This window comes from Epinephelus lanceolatus, chromosome 5, assembly GCF_041903045.1.
Source record: "Epinephelus lanceolatus isolate andai-2023 chromosome 5, ASM4190304v1, whole genome shotgun sequence".
In the NCBI taxonomy this organism is placed as follows: Eukaryota; Metazoa; Chordata; class Actinopteri; order Perciformes; family Serranidae; genus Epinephelus; species Epinephelus lanceolatus.
In genome coordinates, this window is record NC_135738.1 from 36,357,168 (window position 1) to 36,376,213 (window position 19,046).

The window sequence follows — 19,046 nt, forward strand, 5'->3', positions numbered from 1 at the left end:
AAAACTGGTGGAAGAAGAAGAATAACAGAGCAGGATGGAGAACAGGGAGAGGAGCTGCTAGCTAAACATTTTACCATCACATTTCCAGGAGGAAATAAGCACTTCACTGTATCAGTGTGCAATCTGTGACCAATTACTGTGTGTGTGCATAAATGGTAATGCTTCTGTGAGAGGAGATGGTGAAATAATGAGGAGTGCATGCTGTGAATCACTGCCTCTTCACCACTCATAAAGCAAGTCTCTCTCTCACTTTCACTGTCTTTCTCAAGTGTGTATTAGCGCTGGGGAAGAATAAAAGGAACTCTGCTGGTTTCGTTTCACTGATACGGCTTTTTCATTCAGCCCAATGAATATCCGTCTTTGTTTTTTAAACATGAAATCGGGTCAGAACTAATCAAACCAACTCGAGACTCTCATAAAGGTGATTTTTTTTTTCCTGGCATTGTGCAAGATGAATTTATCAGTAATGGATTAAATAAAATCGTGACCATGTGAACTATAAAGGGTGAATGCAGAGACGGGCATCAGCGCCAAGACAAAAATCACGAGTGGTGGAGTACAGGACTGATTAAAGTCTGCAGCAGAAATGGAGGCACAAGAGATGAGTTCAGTGTGTATGGAAAGTATTGGTGCAATCTGACTGATCATAAAGATAATCCATGACACAAACACCTCCCAGGTGTAATGCCCACCACACACTTAACTTTGAACATGTGTGCCATTGTTTTCAGTGCTCAGTATCTGATACAGCTACTCCCTTAAATATTTTACATAACGTCCACAATCTCATATCGTGCTTCGTGGTTGTTTGAGGAGTTAGAGAGATACACTCCCCCACAGTTCAGCTGAAACAAAACACTGTTTTTGAGTCTTGTTGGTGAAAATTGTCACATGCTTGATGGTTATGTAGCCCTGTGAAAAAGCATTTCTTCTCTTTCTGCTTGTTGACCTCCTGTTTACATCTGGCCATGAACACTTACCTAATAGTGTCTTGTGTGAGTGCATCATAAGTAGATACCACTGCATTCGGTTGGGAATGCACCTAGATGCATGCCGTAATCAGAGGTGGTCAAGGACACGTTCTCATCTGATCTCATGTGTGGTTCACTTTTCCTGACGCTGCTGGTGAATGGCCGTGGTGACACGGCTCTAGCATGTAAAGCATAAAGAATCCCTCACAGTTGGATACAGTCGATGTGCTGGTGCCAAACGACTTGCGTAAAGTCTTTAAGCCGGTGTGCATGGAGATCTACCAAATAACTGCTACAGTCCTCTTCTCTAGCCTTTACAGTTGAGTGCTAATGTGAGGTTTTTTCCAGTTAAAATGCATTTAGCAGTTCAAATCAAGTGGAAGAAAGCAAAAAACGATCATAAGTGTTCTTTCTAAATGTGTGGTAGTAAGTCATCCACATGAGATGCTGAGGGTCATATGCAGTCTGTCTTACCTGGATACAATATCCATACGTCCCATTGTCATGAACATAATTAGTTTAAGGTCACTGTGCCCTCCTGTCTGGCTTACTCTTGTGAATGCAATATCTCAAGAAGGCCTTGTTGGGATTTCCTCAAATTAGGCATAAACGTTTACTTGGATTGGAGAATGAACTAAGTAGAATGTGGTGGTCAGAGGTCAAGGTCACTGTGACTCCACATAACATGTTTATGGCCATAACTCAAGAATTCACATGTAATTATGGCAAAATTTCATACAAATGTCTAATAGGGTAACATGATGTAGTGATATGTAAACTGTAAACGCAACTTGACTGGTGTGTGGAGGCAAAGAACCACGAGCCGGTAATTATAGTTTTTTTTTTAAATTTTAAGTATTGATTGAAGGCACCATTTTGACACTGGTATCATCTAAGGACCAGTATAGATAAAAACCCAAATGATACCCCAACTCAACCTAAGACTTAAGTATATTTATATATGAACCAAACCCAGGTGATTATGTCAGAGATGCTATATCTGTGTTTTGTTTTGTTGAAAATTGTTTAAAACCTGCAACTGTGTTGGACCACCAACCTCTTTTTAACTGTGATTAATCCCACTGATCACTGTACAGCAGGGGTCTTCAGGCTAAGGACCCCTTAACTGAAAGAGAGACGGAGCAGTGACCTACCACACATATAAAATTGCTGTGCATATTAAATTGAGCAGATAGAGGTTGTCAGGTGGAGGGCCACCCTCAGGCTGCGGTCTTGACCTATATTTGCCTTTCAGGTAGGTCAGGGAGGAAACGCCACTTTCGAAATGATAAGCTGTTTCAAAAGGCAAAATATATTCCATTCATGTTAATGTGTACTTTCAAAAATGATCAAACAGTCATTTGGTGGCCCCCCTGCAGTAGCTCTGAGCACCCCCCAGGGGTCCCGGATCCCCTGTTGAAGATCCAGGCTGTACAGTAATGCTTTGAAGCTGTAGCTTTCACGCAGCCATGATCCTTTTAGAATTCAGCCAAGCAGAATACATAATTATATATATTGTAACAATGCAGACATAGTTATAAATGTCAAAAACAGGCAACAGAGTAATTCACATACTGAAAGGTCCGTTCATCATAATACAGCTCAAATTAGTGCAGTAAAAGAAAGTGTATATTATTTTGTTCCCATAGTGACCAGTGTGGAGCTCAGGGACAGACGGGGCATCAGCACTGACTGAAATCATATACTTAAATACATTCTGACTGTTTGAATAACATGAGGTGCAAATGATGTGTCCGCTGTGGAGGCTGTTAAAACGGCAAGATGAATGAAGCACCCCTGAATCTGTTGAAATATCTAACACTTAAGTCACATTTGCACACAAATAAAAAATGAGTGCTGGGCCTGGATGGTCCTTGATGAAAAAACACACAAACAAAAATAAGCAGGAAACAAGAAATATCACCTCAGATGCTGAATAATTCTATTTGGGCCGTAAGGGACCATTAAAACATGGCAAAACATTGTAAAGTGGAACAATGTTTGCTTTGAGGATTATGAGAAAATCCTCTTGTATAAATGTGTGTGTGTGTGTGTGTGTGTGCGTGCGCACACACACACATGTTGGAAGCAGTAAAAACAGATGCCATTGAGTGATCCAATAGAAGAATGAGTGAAAGGAACTGACTAGCCTGTGATAACACATTCAACTTGTCTACCAACAGGACCCCCTGCTGATACACACACACAGAAACACACACACACATCCATGTACTTCTGTCTTTGTGAGGACCTTGACCGACTATTTACATGCACAAAATGTTCCAGTTTCTGCCCTTATTTTGAAAAAGACAATATGCTACTAAGCTGTTAACATGGCTAATGAAAATGAATATTTCACTAATATTCCCGTTTACATGCAGCCACTCCAGTTAACATGCCCTAACATGTCATTTATCGCGTCAGAATATGGTGGAACGTCTGGAGCCACTTGGGCCATTTTGCTACTTTGTGTCAAATTTTTTCAAAGTTTACCACTGGTGACGGACTTGTTTGACCACGTAAACACAGCCTGTAAACTCGTATTTCAGTGTGGAGCCGCGTGCAGCGAATCGATTTTCTCAGCCCCTCCCTTCTCTCTGCTTATCATAAGACTACTGCTATGAACTGGAGCTCTGCACATGTGACAGAGTCATTCAAACACAGTGACAGGGCTAACTGTTACCATCACAAAGCTAATGCTACCCAACGGTTATTCACAGGTTGACAGAGTCGAGCAGTTTCGATGTGAGATTAACAGCTCTGTGTCAGATGCTGCTGCAACTTTTGCCCAAGCAGCAAATATGACAAATAGGGATGAGATCACAATGTGCTGTGTTAGCTAGTGCTAACTGGGTAGGCAGAGCAGGTAGAGAGCCTCTCACTACTGGGACGGTTCTACCACTGCGTCTACTACCCCCCCCCCCCCAGGTATTTCAAGCCGCAACAATACCAAAAACTGCAAATTGATATAAAAAAAGGATTAAAATAGGACCTGTTTATAAAAAAGGGAGGGGGGCCTACTTTCCAAAATGTCCTCATAACTTGATACACACACACACACACACACACACACACACACACACACACACACAAGACCCTCTGTTCATTGAGGCACTCACACATCAGCAGCGTTACATTTCATTACAACCCCACTGGCCTGCTTTTGAGAATATGGAGGCTGAGAGCCATGCACATTGCATCCTCACAAACACATACATGTAGTTGGCATGTGGTGGAAGCCAGTGAGTGCTGTAAGAAAGAAGTGAAAGAGGAAGAAAGGCAACACAGTGGGAGAGCATGAGAGTCCAAGGCAGCTGCAGGGCTGTGGCTGCATGCCCCGTGTGTGTTCTCCTGAAGGCTGGCACTGACACCATGAAGCCTGCTGTCCTGGCTGGAGTGGCCCAGGCCTGCCTGGTGACAGAGAGACACACAGAGAGGAGAGGCACCCAGGGTGCAGAGGAGTCGCCCAGTCAGGGTTGATTGTTGTGTGACTAATGTCTCTCTCCAGCGTCCATCTGCTGCTGGGCCCCTCTCATGCTCACATCTCCTCCGCCTCACTGTGATTCTTCTGTTAACCATGAAACCTCTTCTCTCCTCTGCTCCTTCACCTACTCATCCCCAATTTGCACCATTTTAAGCAGCTGCAAAACTACAGCTACAGTCCTTAGGTGCAATAATGGCAGGGACATTTATGTCCAATTAATAATCTGAATTTGGTTTCACTGGCTTTTCATAAATACTTTTCAAAGTTTATGTGTAAAGTCCTTTGTAAATACTAAGTAACTACTAGTTACAAGTGAATAAACATGCCAGGTGGCACCATTAAAACTTACTAACTTGTACTAACTTTAATCACTATTTCTGTAATAGCAATAGATCAGGTGACTATGTAAGGTTAAAATGGTCACTCACACTAACAAACCTACATAGAATAATAACCTGGCTCTGCTGTTCCCTTCAGCTCTACTTGGTTTTTTTTAGGGTTTTTTCAGCTCATTGTTTACATTTCCTGGTGTGCAACTTTAGTGAGCTCACTCTCACTGCTCTCATAGTTGTTTTGACCTTAGCACACAACTGTTTTCACGGAAAAAGCTTTAGAAACCCACATTATTCCACCAGCCCAGCAACAAACAGCAAACAATGTTAGTGACTAGCTGGTAAACAGAGTGGAGCATTTAGCAGCCAAAGAACCAGGAGTTCTCTCAGGAGTTAGTACCAAGACCAAAAACAGTTTAAAAGATAAAGAATATCAGACTCATGATCATCAGGTGGACACAAAATATGCCAAATGAATGCTGATGTTTCTTCATGCTGGATGTATAGGTGTACATATTTAGCAACACATAAACTCACATAAACTTCAGGGCTAGGTACCGCACTTGGTACTTTAAAGGGTACAAACCGAATACATATATGAATAGGTACTACCGAGTACCTATTCACGTTAAATCCATCTGTGCCAGATTTTGGTACCTGAGAGCGCATCAGAGTGTGAACACTGGGTTTCGACCATAGGTGGAAGTGCCGTGAAGCACCCCGAAGTCTGGAAGCCAGCCACAGAGCTCCAAGGCCGTCAACTGGGCTCTGTGGAGCCGTCAGGTTCAACTTTAGACAGGAGCCAGATCCGCCCCAAAGCTTCTCCATCCGCCCAGTTAGGAGAAGTGAACACAGCAGCAGCAGCTAACATCAGATATCGAGTCGTTAAATGGCCCCAACAATCTCACACTGACACTGAAACACCTCAACTCTGTTGTTAAACCTGCTAATAACCATTGGGTAACAGTAGCAGTATAATGCTAACAGCTAGCCACGTTACTGTGTGTGTGACTCTGTCCCAGGCATGGAGCTCACACTCCTGCAGCAGTCGTCTCATAAGAAGCAGAGAGGGCAAGAGGCAAGGAGGGGCAGAGCAAATCAATATGTGGGTGCAGCAACTTGGAGTTAAGTTGTGGTGGTTGTGTAAAATCGCAAAGTCATGCAGAATTTCTGGGGACTAGCTGAATTTAAATAAATTAATAATAATGGTGGATGGGTCCAACAAGTACAGGACTTACACCCAGGAGACTGGTTTTCTTGTCCTGAGTCGTCACAACCTTTTCCTCACCCTAACCAAGTAGTTTTGTTGCCTGAACTTAACTGCCAACCTGTGCTTGGTCATGTGAGTTAACTCATGGTGCTTGTCGCTGACCCCCTCTGTGTCAAAATACAATGCAAAAGGCTGCCCTTACTGTCCTTATAGTCTGCCCAAGTGTCAAAATATGACAAGATCCCCATGGAACCCCAAATTGGTTGGCCAGCACCTTGAATGGTAGCTTGCTGCCATCGATGTATATGTGTGTGTGTGTGTGTGTGTGTGTGTGTGTGTGTGTGTGTGAGAATAAGTGAATGAGAAGCACTTTTATTCAACCAACAATTTTGCCTCTCATTCAACCAGATACAAATGCAGCCCATTTACCATTTGAACTTTTAAACTTACAAAGTGTGAACTGAGGAACAGTTGTGCAACAGGCTCCAGCACATTTGAATGTGATCTCAGCTTTCTGGTTGATCACCTAAGTAAATCATTTGTAAAGATCACACACAGGAGCAGCGCTAACACAACAATAGGATTTATTGTAACATTTGAATAGTGTGCCACATTGGTGCAACAACAATGTAGATTTTGTGTGGGTCCTCTGGCCTGCTCCCACAGTCCAAAGACATGCAGGCCAGGCTAATAAAGTAAACTGGCTAGTCTAAATTGTCTGTAGGTGTAAATGGTTGCTTCGTGTAAACCCTGTGATTGACTGGAAAGCTGTCCAGACAAAATGTTGCTGCAGGGATTGAGAGCCCATTTCATTTTATTGTAGGTGGGTTATTGTCATTTCTTCAACACATGCTTTCAAAGAGGTCAGATGTTTTGTGAATGACATTCTCTTCTCCATCATTTGTTGAGTTTTTTCAGAGCCAACTCTTAAAAGATGATTTGAATGTGCAGTACTGCTTTGTGCTTGAAGTGATTTACAGATAATAACTGACTCAAAAAGGGAGAAGATCAAGACCCTTATGCACACAAAGTCTCTCAGTTGATTCTGCTTCAGAAAGAATCCAAAGCCATGTCCTTAATTCATTAATATTTTGGCCACTATGGCTGTGAACTGATACTTCTGCACCAAGTTGATGCCAAAATTCCAAAAACGTAGTGGTACTTATTTTCCAGTACTGTAGCTACCAGGGATGCAGTTCTTCCGCACTTGACTGGACACTTATACACTTACATTAGTGTTCTAATGTGCCGTTAAATGCTAAAGAAAGAAGAACAACACATGGAACATGACGTCAAGTACAGCTGCAGCAACAGCTCCACCACAGTGTGTCAAAAAGAAAAGCGTTTTTCCTCGAGGTCGGCATACTTTTTTAAAATTCTTCGAAACTGTAATGCAGCGTATTTACACTATACTACAAACACCAGCGTAACGAGGCTTGGAGCTTCTATTCTACGCTGAGTGCTGCGTGTTTGCTTTTTTGGTTAAAATGTTGCACTTGTCACTGTTACTTTACACAGATGTACAATCACAGTGGAGGAGGGGCAGGACAGATTGCCTACCACGAGGTCAAGTGTCACATCTTAAAAGTGCTAAACAACAAAAACAATGGAGAAGAAATATGTTAATATTCTATATGTTATATATCAATATATGTTTCCTCACCCACAAAATCTTGTGAACCCACATAGAAAAGTACTTTGCATCAGGGATTAACACTAAAATTTAAATTAAATTGAATTGACATATTTTTTTTTAAAAAGGAGTGTATGTTTAAGTACATGGGATTTATGTTTTTTTGTTTTGTTTTGTTTTTTACCGTGGCATTGAATTTGGTATCGAGAATTGTGGAATTTCACCGGAATTGGTAATGACTATTAAATTTCTGGTATCATGACATCCCTGGTAAAAACATTACACTGACGTCACCTTATAACATTTTTGTGGTCAACACATTAGCAAACAACTGTTCACACATCCAAAATCCATCTCTTTACCTGCTAAATGCTCCACTGTGTTCACAAGCTAGTTCCTGACCTTGTCTGGCAGGTGCTGGGCAACAAGTGTTCTGTGGATTTATCAGAGTTTTACTCAAAAAAACTGTGCCAGCTGTGTCTGAAAACAAGCTTCTTGAGAACTAAGAAAACAGTTAGCTAAAAGACCCTAAAAGGCAACCCCTTTCACATTACAAATACCATTTGACTCATTAAAATATTGATTAGAGCAGCTTTTAAGCTCTATGTGGTAAATTGGAACAATCAAAAGCCCTTTATACACAGAGATCGTGCTATAGGGTCACTATAAAGCTGCTATGAAGTTATGACGCCTTTGTATTTTAACACAGAACCAGACAACAGCGGTATCATACCACTCCAGTGCGTGATTATAGACATCATGCAGGCATTGCGGAAGCAAAAAAGGTGTGACGGACATGATATGTAACACAACAGCATGGGCATAGTGTGACATATAACAGATGCATTGACAGCGCTTTATGAAATATAACAATGGCATTAACATAACAATAACAATCATTTACTGTCCCTGTTACACGGCGGCTGATCTCGTCCTCTGCTCGGATGGTAAGGAGCTCCCGGGTCTAATTGTTTTCCAGATTTGTGGGCATTTTCAACCACTGTTGTTCTTCTTTGAGTTAGCTGCTAAACGTCACACCCAGTGTGGCCCATGATCCCGTCCTGCTGGCTGTTGTATTTATTCAGACTTCATCGTGGCGCTGTTACTACCTCCAATGCTGGCTTAATGGTGAGACAACTCTGTCCCCTGATTCTAGGATTGTGGCTTTTACACAGCACGGCGAGATGGAATAACGGGGTAAAAGTCCTGCCTTGAAGAGGCAATGTAAAGGGGGTTAAAGACTCACTGCTGCAGGCTTTAAAAGGCAGTTGACTGTTGAAAAGTTTGATTGTTTTAGCTCCGCTACCGATCCACACTATCACACTCCTTTAACCACCAAAGCCAAATAGAAGCAGTATTTATTCATATTTTGATGAAATGTTGATTGTTGAGAACATACTGAGCACACTAATAGACAGCAAAGAACCGGATTACACAGCAGGAGTGGTTTGAAATGTTTCTATGGATGTTTCAGTCCTTTATTTCTGCCATTTAAACATGTCATCAGTGGATTCATTGTACCATGAATCCAAGATGATCAAAGCCTCTGTTACTTGTGAAGAAGGATACTTCGCCATAGCACACTCAGTTGCATATTCACAAACACACTCACACTCGGTGTAGAGGGAACAAATCTTGCTGCTGGTGCTCAACCATACAGCCCGCTGGATGAATGAATCCTTGTTTGAATGGAAAACTGCTGGGGGAGGGCAGGAGGGAAGAGGGGAAGAAAGCAAGGGTGGGAAGTTGGAGAGGAAACGGAAATGAGGGTGAATAGAATAAGCATGAAGAGAGAACCAGAGAACAAACTCTAGTAAAACCAGCAGATCTCATTCATTACACGACTGGGAGTCTAAGCCAACGGATGTTTTCTTGTGGCCTTGCAGTGTTTTGCCCCAGGTGTTAAATAGCATAGAGCTGGGCTCAAGTGTACAGGGTTAAAATGTGTCCAAAATGTTGCCTGCTGCTTTATGGGCTTCAGTTGCATGTGTGTGCATGCGCACTGTCAAGTGTAATTGTGTTAAAATTAGCCAGACACACACACACACACACACACACACACACACATGGTACACTAACTGACATACACTTCACACTGCAGGCTTGTGCAGGCTGTGGCAAGGGACAGTGCATGGGAAGTGTGAACAGTAGAAGACCAGACAAAATGACATGTGTTCGCCCAAGGAACTGGCACTGTAATTGTGTGTGTGTTTCTATGTGTGTGTATATGTGTGTGCATATGTTGGTGTACTACGCCAACCCTGCTGTTTACTGTGGGGGATTTCAGAAGAATTGTAGGCAGCTGGCAAACCCCTTCAGTTTCTCTTTTTTTTCTTCCCAAGTCTGCTAGTAGCTGTGTGTAGTAGTGGTCCGTTTGTCTGTCTGTCTGTCTGTCTGTCCATCACTCATTCATTTGCTCCACTTATGTGCATGTGGATTTGATGTTGGGCTACCACAGCGGTTTAACAAAATAGGCAATTTCCTACATGAAAAGAAGCAATAATTTCCCTCTAGCAGCTGGGATGCTGGCCTATAATGTGTTGATCAGAACTTAAAGCTGTACTAGAAAATATTTTCTTGGTAAAATACAGACTTAATATCAGCATGAATCACAGAGTGGCTCCAGAGATTGTAGAATGGCCCATTTCTATTATGTTTGCCCTGTTTTCTGTAATGAAATTCTGGGTTATGGTGATCAGGTCTATTCAAAGCAAGTACAAAATCAAAAGTTAAAAGTGGAATCTCCTGAACCGCAATGCACATCATACAAAATAAACCGGACAAACTGGGTTTCTTGGTGATGACATACTGTATATATATAGAACAGTAGCCTACCACTATAAGCTATATTTGTGACTCATTGCAGCTTGCATATCAAGGCATCAGCTGTCATTGACTTCCATTTGAAATTGAAAAAAACAACAACACCTTAGCATGTAGCTTTGTCTAATGAAACTCTTTCACTTTGTCTTACGTTGCTTGAAAGAAAAGTTTTTTTATTTTTTATGTGCAGCGATGCAGCTAACCAATAGCCAGGAACCATGTGTCATTGAACTAATATCGCAGGTGCAGTCTGAACTTTAAGGTATGGGGTTCACTAAACAAATCTAGAGGAAATGTAATGTGAACAACAGAGGTTGCATTTAGACAAAATTAAATCAGGATACCAGCAGGTGCATTTTCATATCCCGGCTAATATGCTCAATGAGTGATGGAATATTGAGAGAATTACCATAGAAACTGTATTTACAGAAACTGCAAAACCCAACAGTTAACCAGATAAAGACCCCAGCTATTAGTGTCAGGGCTTGACAGTAAAGCTTGCCTGGGGCAAGAAAACTGTTCGGGCAAATGGAATGCCTCATGCAGTTGTCAGATTGGGCAGGTGAAAAATAAATGTGATGTCTGACTTTAATGTAATGCTATCTGAAAATAAACTACGTCCTGTATCACTGAAGTGGATCTTTTCCAACTGACTGATGAAAAAAATCTGACATACAGGACCATACAGAAGTTAACTCTGGGGTATCAATGTCATACACAACACTGATGTTACTAATACCCCAGCAGTATAATTGTTATCTGTCAATTGTATGTGTTGTATCTTAATAAACTATAAGTCAACTATAAATAAAATCCCTGTATCCATGCAATGCATAGTTCTGTGTTAAATGAAAAATATGGAAAATATTTCAATTGCTAAATGCACTTAGCTGCGACCACCATGGCATTCAGTGAGCCCCCAAACCAATGCATACTGCACCTGCACACAACTTAAGATTTTATTTGGCATTTTTGTCTTCATTTGGCAGATGACAGTGTGAAAGGTTGATTGAAACAGGGTGAGAAAGGTCCTAATGCTTGAATTGAACCTGTGGCTGTGTAGCATGCGCTGTAACCACACTCCTACCAACATGCTCTGCTGTGCACAACTAACCGCAGCTAATACAATACTTTGTTCTTCATTTCAGGGTTCCTGCTGTCTGACGCTGGATTTGGAGCAGCCTGCCGAGTTGTCTGTTGTCTATTATTGGTGGTTAGATTTTGGGATTACCATTGTTGAAGCAGCAGCTAGCATTAGCATTCAGTTTCTAGTTTCCTCAGCTGGCTGTCCCCGCTGGGAGTTAATTATTGCCATTAGTATTAGTCAGCTAGAGTTTCACTTTAGCTTTTCATCACGTTACTTACTTAGTGTCAAACCATTAGCGTTAGTGTTGGGTATACGTCGGCTGGTTAGCTGCCAGTATGGAACGCAGTAGCTGGAGCGGCAGTGAGAGTCCAGGGGACGATATGGAAAGACTGAGTGACTCAGGAGGGGACAAGACCATGGATGGGGACCCCGAGGGGGTCTGGAGCCCCGACATTGAGCAGAGCTTCCAAGAGGCCCTGGCCATCTACCCGCCTTGTGGAAGGAGGAAGATTATCCTGTCAGATGAAGGAAAGATGTACGGTGAGTAATGGGAGGTGACTGCTGTGAGTCACTGAGGGAACTACGTGAACAATTAATCAGTCTTCAAAATTGTTGTTGATTAATTCTCTATAGATCAATTTATCACCTATAAGACCCACTGCTACAGCACAGGTGTGATGTGTTACATGTGCCTGATGTTTCCCGGGTATCTAATCTGTTTTACCAAAGGAGGAAGATTTGGATTGAAGCTATATTACATTGTTAGCGTAGGCCACTTGTTAGTGTATTTTGCACCATATTTAAAGAATGTGGGTACTTTGTGATCGTTCAACACAAATTCACACAGTGTGTTGTGGGAGAATGTGACATCTCTACACAGTGTTATAAACACATCCAGTGATTGGGCGAGCTGTTGAAATGTTCGCTGTGGTGTGTCAGACTGTGAGAATTACTGGGTAGACGACTGTGTGTGTGAGGGCTGTCTCACAGGGCCTCGAGTGTCAGAGACACAGGAAAGAAAGATGAACTGTTAAAGAGAGAAAACAGAGACATGCTATAGGTGCGTCATGTGTATGTGTGCACGTCTCAGAATGAGCGTGACACTGAGAGAGAGAGTATGTATTTGTGTGTGTGTGTGTGTGTGTGTGTGTGTGTGTGTGTGTATGGATGGCTGTGTGTGTGTGTGAACTAATAGAGTGATGAACAGATGGTCCTCTGGCTGCCACCAGCTGCGTCTCCCTCCCCTCTCTCTTTCTGTAGTTTTTCTCTCCCCCCTCCTCTCTCTGTATGCAGAGTGAAATTTAGTGATTTCTTCATGGTTCTAGAGTTTTAGGTCTCTGTTTTATTGTAAATCCCAGACATTAAAGACTTTTTTTCTTTTAAATACTTTGATGAAATCTTGCCTCTGAAACTTGATGGATTTGCATACACACACTAAATGGCCAAAAGTATGTGGACGCCTGAAGATTTTAATCATTTGTGTTTGTGTTGAACATTTCCCATTCAGCCAGTGTTGCATTAGTGACGTCAGGCGCTGATGCTGTCTGGCTCACAGTTGACTTTTTAGTTGATCCCAAAGGCGTTCGATTGGGTTGAGATCAGAGTGGCGTAGCAGAGTTATTATAGTTTTGTATTTTCATTGGTTTTTATTTTTATTTTGTTTAAAATTTTTTCTTTCGCTTAAATTTAGTTTCAGTTAGTTTCCAGAGTGTGTTTGCTCATTTCAGTTTAATTCTTATTGTATAGAGATGTTTTTGTTAGTTCACGTATTAGTTTTAGGTTTATTAAAATATTGGGGATAGTTGTCTGGGGCAAGAGTTAAGAACTTTAGATTAGGTATCACAATACAAATACAACATTTTGTGAAGGCAGTTAGCCCACATTCTTGTAAACATCCCATTCTCAATAAACATATGCACCAATGCCTCCTCATGCTCGTTATGTTGACAAATTTTTACCAAATTGACAAAGACTAAAACTAAAGACATTCCCTGTATATATTCATTTTATTTTAGTTTTGTAAGTACACTAAAGTTTTTCCCCCTGAAGTCTAGTTTTTATTTTTATTTCAGATCTCTAAATATATACATATATATATATATATATATATATATATATATATATACATATATATATATATATATATATATATATATATTTTCACACCTAGTTTTAGTTTTTAGTTTAGTTTTAGTTAACTTTAATAACCTGCTGTGTCAAGTCGAAAACCATTTCTTTAAAGCTGCATTAAAACTGCATTAGTATATTTATATTAACAATGGGAAAAATTACCATGCGGAATGTAAAAGGTGTTGCCTGTGAGGATAAACCCACGAGAATTATCACCCAACTTTTTAGTTCCTCTCACCTCTCCTTAACTTTTTAGCGTCTTTTAGCTCATTGTTTTGATTTTATGGCCTGCAGTTTTACTGTTGTTTGCAGCAGCAGCAAGAAGCTGTGCTCAGCTAAAAATAATTAAATAAATAAATAATAATAGTACTAAATAAATGAATAAATAAAAAAAAACAATAGCTTTGAGATAAACCCATGGTACACTACAGCCTCTTTCCCACTGCACCCAAAACAACACTAACATCTAGCTTTTGTGTGTAATGGAAAAAATTAACAATATGCATTTACACCCAGGTCAAACGACTCTCAGTAGTCACGGGTATTTATCAACTCTGGCTCCGACCGGCATTGATGTAAATACAACACCCGGTTTAACACGCTCATTTTAGCCACTTTAACAGCAAGATACAGTGATGCGCCACTACAAAATGCTGTCCGTCGCTGCCTAAGTAGTGCCTAGACATCGACCAAGTTTGAAATAGAGACTGACTTAGTAAGAGATATATAAAAATGGGTAACTACCATCACAATTTTTACTGAACATAATAGGCCCGTTTCCACCGCAGGAACTTCGGGGTAATTTTACGGGGCTGGGGCCGTTGGTGCGTGTCTCCACCGCAGGAACCACCCCCGAAGGACAGAGTTCCGGAACTTTTACAGGGGCTAAACAAGTCCCTGCCTCGGAGTAGGTACTCAGAACGGCCCCAAAAGACTCCCGGCTGGGGCTTGGGGTTAACTTGGTGCTGATTGGATATACTCAAGGAGGGGTGTGACGTCAACAGAAAGCAGCAAAATAGCCGGCATTTTTAAAACTCAGCAGACGAGGGTTAGCTCGTTCATAGCTTCCACCGCCATGTAAACAAACTCAATAACCGGACCGTGAAAAACATATTTTTTCCAGTGGATATGTTAGTTACAACATGATTGAGCTAGCAAAGCAGTTTTGTGTTGCTATGTGTGGTATTTATTCAGTTTTGGGAAATCACGATGTCTAGAAAGTATCAGTGGCTGCAGCTGACAGGGACAGCTAACAGCAGCAGCAAAGCTAACATCAGGACGTCATCTGTTAAAAGCCTCCCGTTGTCGGATACGACATGAAACTACTCCAGTTAGCTCAATCATGTTGTAACTAAGTTAGCCAATAGCGGTGTCCGTAGTAACTCACTAAACTCACTGAGTTTAGTGAGTTAGTGAGTTTAGTGAGTTAGCTGTTAGCTAACAGCTAACAATCAATCAATCAATCAATTTTATTTATAAAGCCCAATATCACAAATCACAATTTGCCTCACAGGGCTTTACAGCATACAACATCCCTCTGTCCTTATGACCCTCACAGCGGATAAGGAAAAACAGCGTCCCTACGCCACTACGTCGCCCCGGTCAAAATGGTCGCGCAACGATTACATCACATCCAGAGCCCGGTAACTTTACAGGAACCTTCCTCCTACTCTGCTCTCTCAGTGGAGACACGGCAGTTGAGAGGGCCAAGCGAGGGGACATTCCTGTAGTAGTACCTGCCCCCCAAATAGTACCAGGAACTTCTTTAGTGGAAACGGGCCTATTGCTGCTCTGGTTTACTGGCAATAGGAACGGAATCTATAGCCTATTTTTAGCGGGTTTACTTGTGTTTAAAAAAACCCCCGGACACACACTTATTTTGGTGGAAAAGGGGTGTACCAGTCCAGCACCTAACAGCAGACAAATTTGACCACTATCCTGTGAACTTCAGAGGGTATTTAACAATGAAAAATGCAGGTATTTCCCTCAAATGTTGGTGGAGATAAAAACAGAGCTAAAATGAGACTGGATATAGGACTTTGTCAGGTGCCCCCAAGTGGTAGAAAAACAACAACAAACAAATCAATCCAGGACCTTTTAAGGACTTATCCTTGTGCACAGGCCCATTGTCATGTTGAAACCGAAAAGGAAGAGTCTTCTGAAAACTGCTGGAAAGTTGGGAGCAAACTATCCAAAATAGCAGTGTGTGCTGTAGCACCTAGATTTCTCTTTCTTAAAGCAAAACCAGGACAAACAGTCCCAGACCAAATGGAAACAACAGCATGTTACACACACTTTTGGCCACAAATACTCGAACCAAAAAATCAATCTCACTTTGTTCTCTGCCTCTGTACAATCTTCCAAGCTATTTTTTTTTTGTGTCCAAGTTGTTGACATATTAAGCACTGTTGCCCAATTGACCCTTTGCTAAGTCCCGCCCTTGAATGCAGACTGGCCACTTTTGGCATTGCATCAGCTTGCTGCAACCAGGGTCCAACAAATATACGGCTGTGCTCCATAGACATTCATGCAATTGTTTTAGATTTTTCTACATTGGGCATGTTTTGTGGATTTGGAGCCAGTCACAGCTAAACACTGTGCATGGGGCACGTGTATTAATGACATAATAAACTTTTAACCTAATGTTGCTGAGTCACTTTGACATCCCGAATATATCCTTCAAATTAATATTGTAGACCCTCTTATCTGCTCTCTGAAATTGCTTTTATGTTTTTCAAAAAAATTGAATAATATTTCTTTATGGTGTGCAGTTGGTTAAAGTGTGGGCTACATGCTAGCTCCGTCAGCTTGATGGAGTAGCAGCGGCTAACAATAAAGGGTTTAGGCCAAGCAAAGGGTCAGTTGAGTTAAACAGTGGTCCCTTTGAGATTCAGAAGTACTGTCGTAAAAAAGATCCACTATTACAGCAGCTTTGCTTCTTTGATTTCTTTTTACACTAAACCAAACAAGTAAGGCATAACGCCGCCCCACTGTGGGATTTTAGACACCATGCCTGCATTCTGGAAGCAAAAGAGGCTTTATATGTAACACAACAGTGTTAGCATTTTGCGTGTGTTTGTGTGTGTAGTCTTGCCTTGCAAACTGTCTTTTTACACAGACATTGATTCTGCTCTGTTTAGTATCATCACTGTTGGTTTAATGGTGGAACAACTCTGTACCCCCAGTCCATGTTGGTACCGTTTATACAGAATGGTGAGGTGGAATAGCAGCTCAACATTAAACAGGCTGTGTAAAACGGTCTACTGTCTGTTTTCTGTGCAGGAAAGGAGAAATGGCGAGAAGGGATGAGCAGCGCTTGAATTAGAGAGGGTTTAATTGTTCTGAGAACATCACTGCAAACTTAAGTTCTGAAACAGCATCTAGTTTGTTCTTATTTTTGGCTCCTGATGCACACAGAATAGGACAAGCTCACATATTTACCCATGCATGTTTTTTAACTTGACTTTCAAGAACCATGGAGACCTTATTGATTTTTTTTTTGTAAGAAAAAAAGCATAAATTTGTTTTTCTACAAACGCAAAAGCAACACACTGAATGCACGTAACCTTGGGGTTACTTAAAAACTTGGCATTATTTTCTTCACTATTCAAACCAAACCCCAGTGTTAATAATGGTGGTTTTGTGGTTTCCTTGAGCATTACATTAACAGTAAAATGTGTGGCAGGTGAGTTTTCCTACAGAAAAGAAAGAGGTAACATGTGATGGAGAGGGGACCTATGTGGGTCTAAGAATACCCCCCAAGTGGCTGCAGGGAAATGGACTGAAATAGAAAAGAAGAAGGAAAATGTGCAAAAGTGCTGGGACGAACTTGGTGGGAGAGAAGTGTAAAAAAATCATAAATGGATGTGTATAAAAGGGAGAAAGAATAAAAAAGGTGAATAATAGTGCTATTATCCTTGGCAAAGGTACAGCAGAGATACAATGTAATGGGTAGTGGCTTTGTCCCCTACAGAAACATCGTATGGATCTACTGGATGGATATGAAAGTCATTTAATTGGTATTGAACCTTGTCTGTCTCTTAAGCTGTGGATCAGGGACATGTTCAAAACAGACGTATTACAGAGGGCTGCAGCATGCTGTGAATGGTAATGGGGGAAGTGTAGGCTGCAGCAGTGACACAGGCCACAGACATCTTCCAAACATCTTCACTACAGCCTTATGAAAGTATTTTATTCAATATTGTCACATTGTATAAAACATGCCTATATTCCCTTTCAGTGAACATTTAATTTATTTTCCTCTGACTGGAGGTGTTGCCTCACAGCCTTCATCAGGTCAGAGAGGTGAAACTGTTGCCTAGATACACTACATACCCAGAAACATTAGCATTCATTTGAGTGTTTTGGCAAGTTGTTTTAACTCGTATTAAGTCTAATATTCACTCTCCTGTCAGCTCTGTTTTGGGCTCCACAAACACCAAAGGGTAATATCTGCCCCTTCAGCTGCTCAGTGCTCCGCTGTGTTCACCAGCCAGTCACTACCATTGTCTGTCAAAACAGATGTCTGCTGCTGCTAGAAACAGCCAGAGGTGTGGACTCCAGTCACATGACTTGGACTTGAGTTAGAGTGGTGTAAAAAAAAATTTGATAACTTAAGACTTGACTTGACAAAGTCAAAGAAGACTTACAACTCAACTTGGACTTAAACACCAATGACTGGTGACTTCACTTGGACTGAGCTTTTCGACTTGAAAATACTTGATACCTTCCCCCAAGCCCAAAGATTAAAAAGTACATTATTTAAAAATCAGTCCAACAGCATCAGATCAAATTGCAGGACTGAACCATGAAGAACTAATGTTATGTTACTGAGTGCCAGTCGGAAAAAATAATGAAAACATAAAAGATACAAAAAGACACAAAAGATAATATTGTTCGGGTACAAAAACTCTATGTTGGTCAACAAAAACCATATTGCAGCATGCCAAATGTGTGTGAAAAATTACAAATGGAGTCACAACAGCTTCCAACAAAATTGTTTCAACAAATAAGTAGAAATACAGAAAGTATTGTAAATGTGATATACACTTTTGTAAAAATGGCATTACATTAGGCGAAGAGAGCATTGTGACTTGTTAAGGACTCAAAACTCAAAGTTTAGGACTTGGGGCTTGAGTGTAGGGTAGATGTTTTCTGATGCAATTTTTCCTTCCTGATACTGATTCCGATACTTGAAATTGGCTGATACTAAGTACCAATACAATTGCATTTAAAAAAAATTAACAGTTGTAAACTGCTTACCCTGTGGGTGTTTAATGATTGCTGTCATTGTATGGCATGATTCAGGTTCAAAGCTAAATGGGACTCTCCAGTGTGAAATATCACAAAACTCCTAGCATTTTGCTAATGGTTATC

The 19,046-nt window shown here is 41.1% G+C and overlaps 1 protein-coding gene across 1 annotated transcript in view; it reads left to right on the top strand.

The window, feature by feature from the left end:
• LOC117262782 (transcriptional enhancer factor TEF-1) overlaps positions 1 to 19,046 on the top strand; it is a 60,099-nt gene that overhangs the window by 9,997 nt on the left and 31,056 nt on the right. The window contains exon 2 of the mRNA XM_033635905.2: positions 11,602 to 12,080. Within this exon, the coding sequence (XP_033491796.1) occupies positions 11,876 to 12,080 (205 nt within the window). The 5' untranslated portion in view covers positions 11,602 to 11,875. The remainder of the gene's footprint in view (positions 1 to 11,601; positions 12,081 to 19,046) is intronic.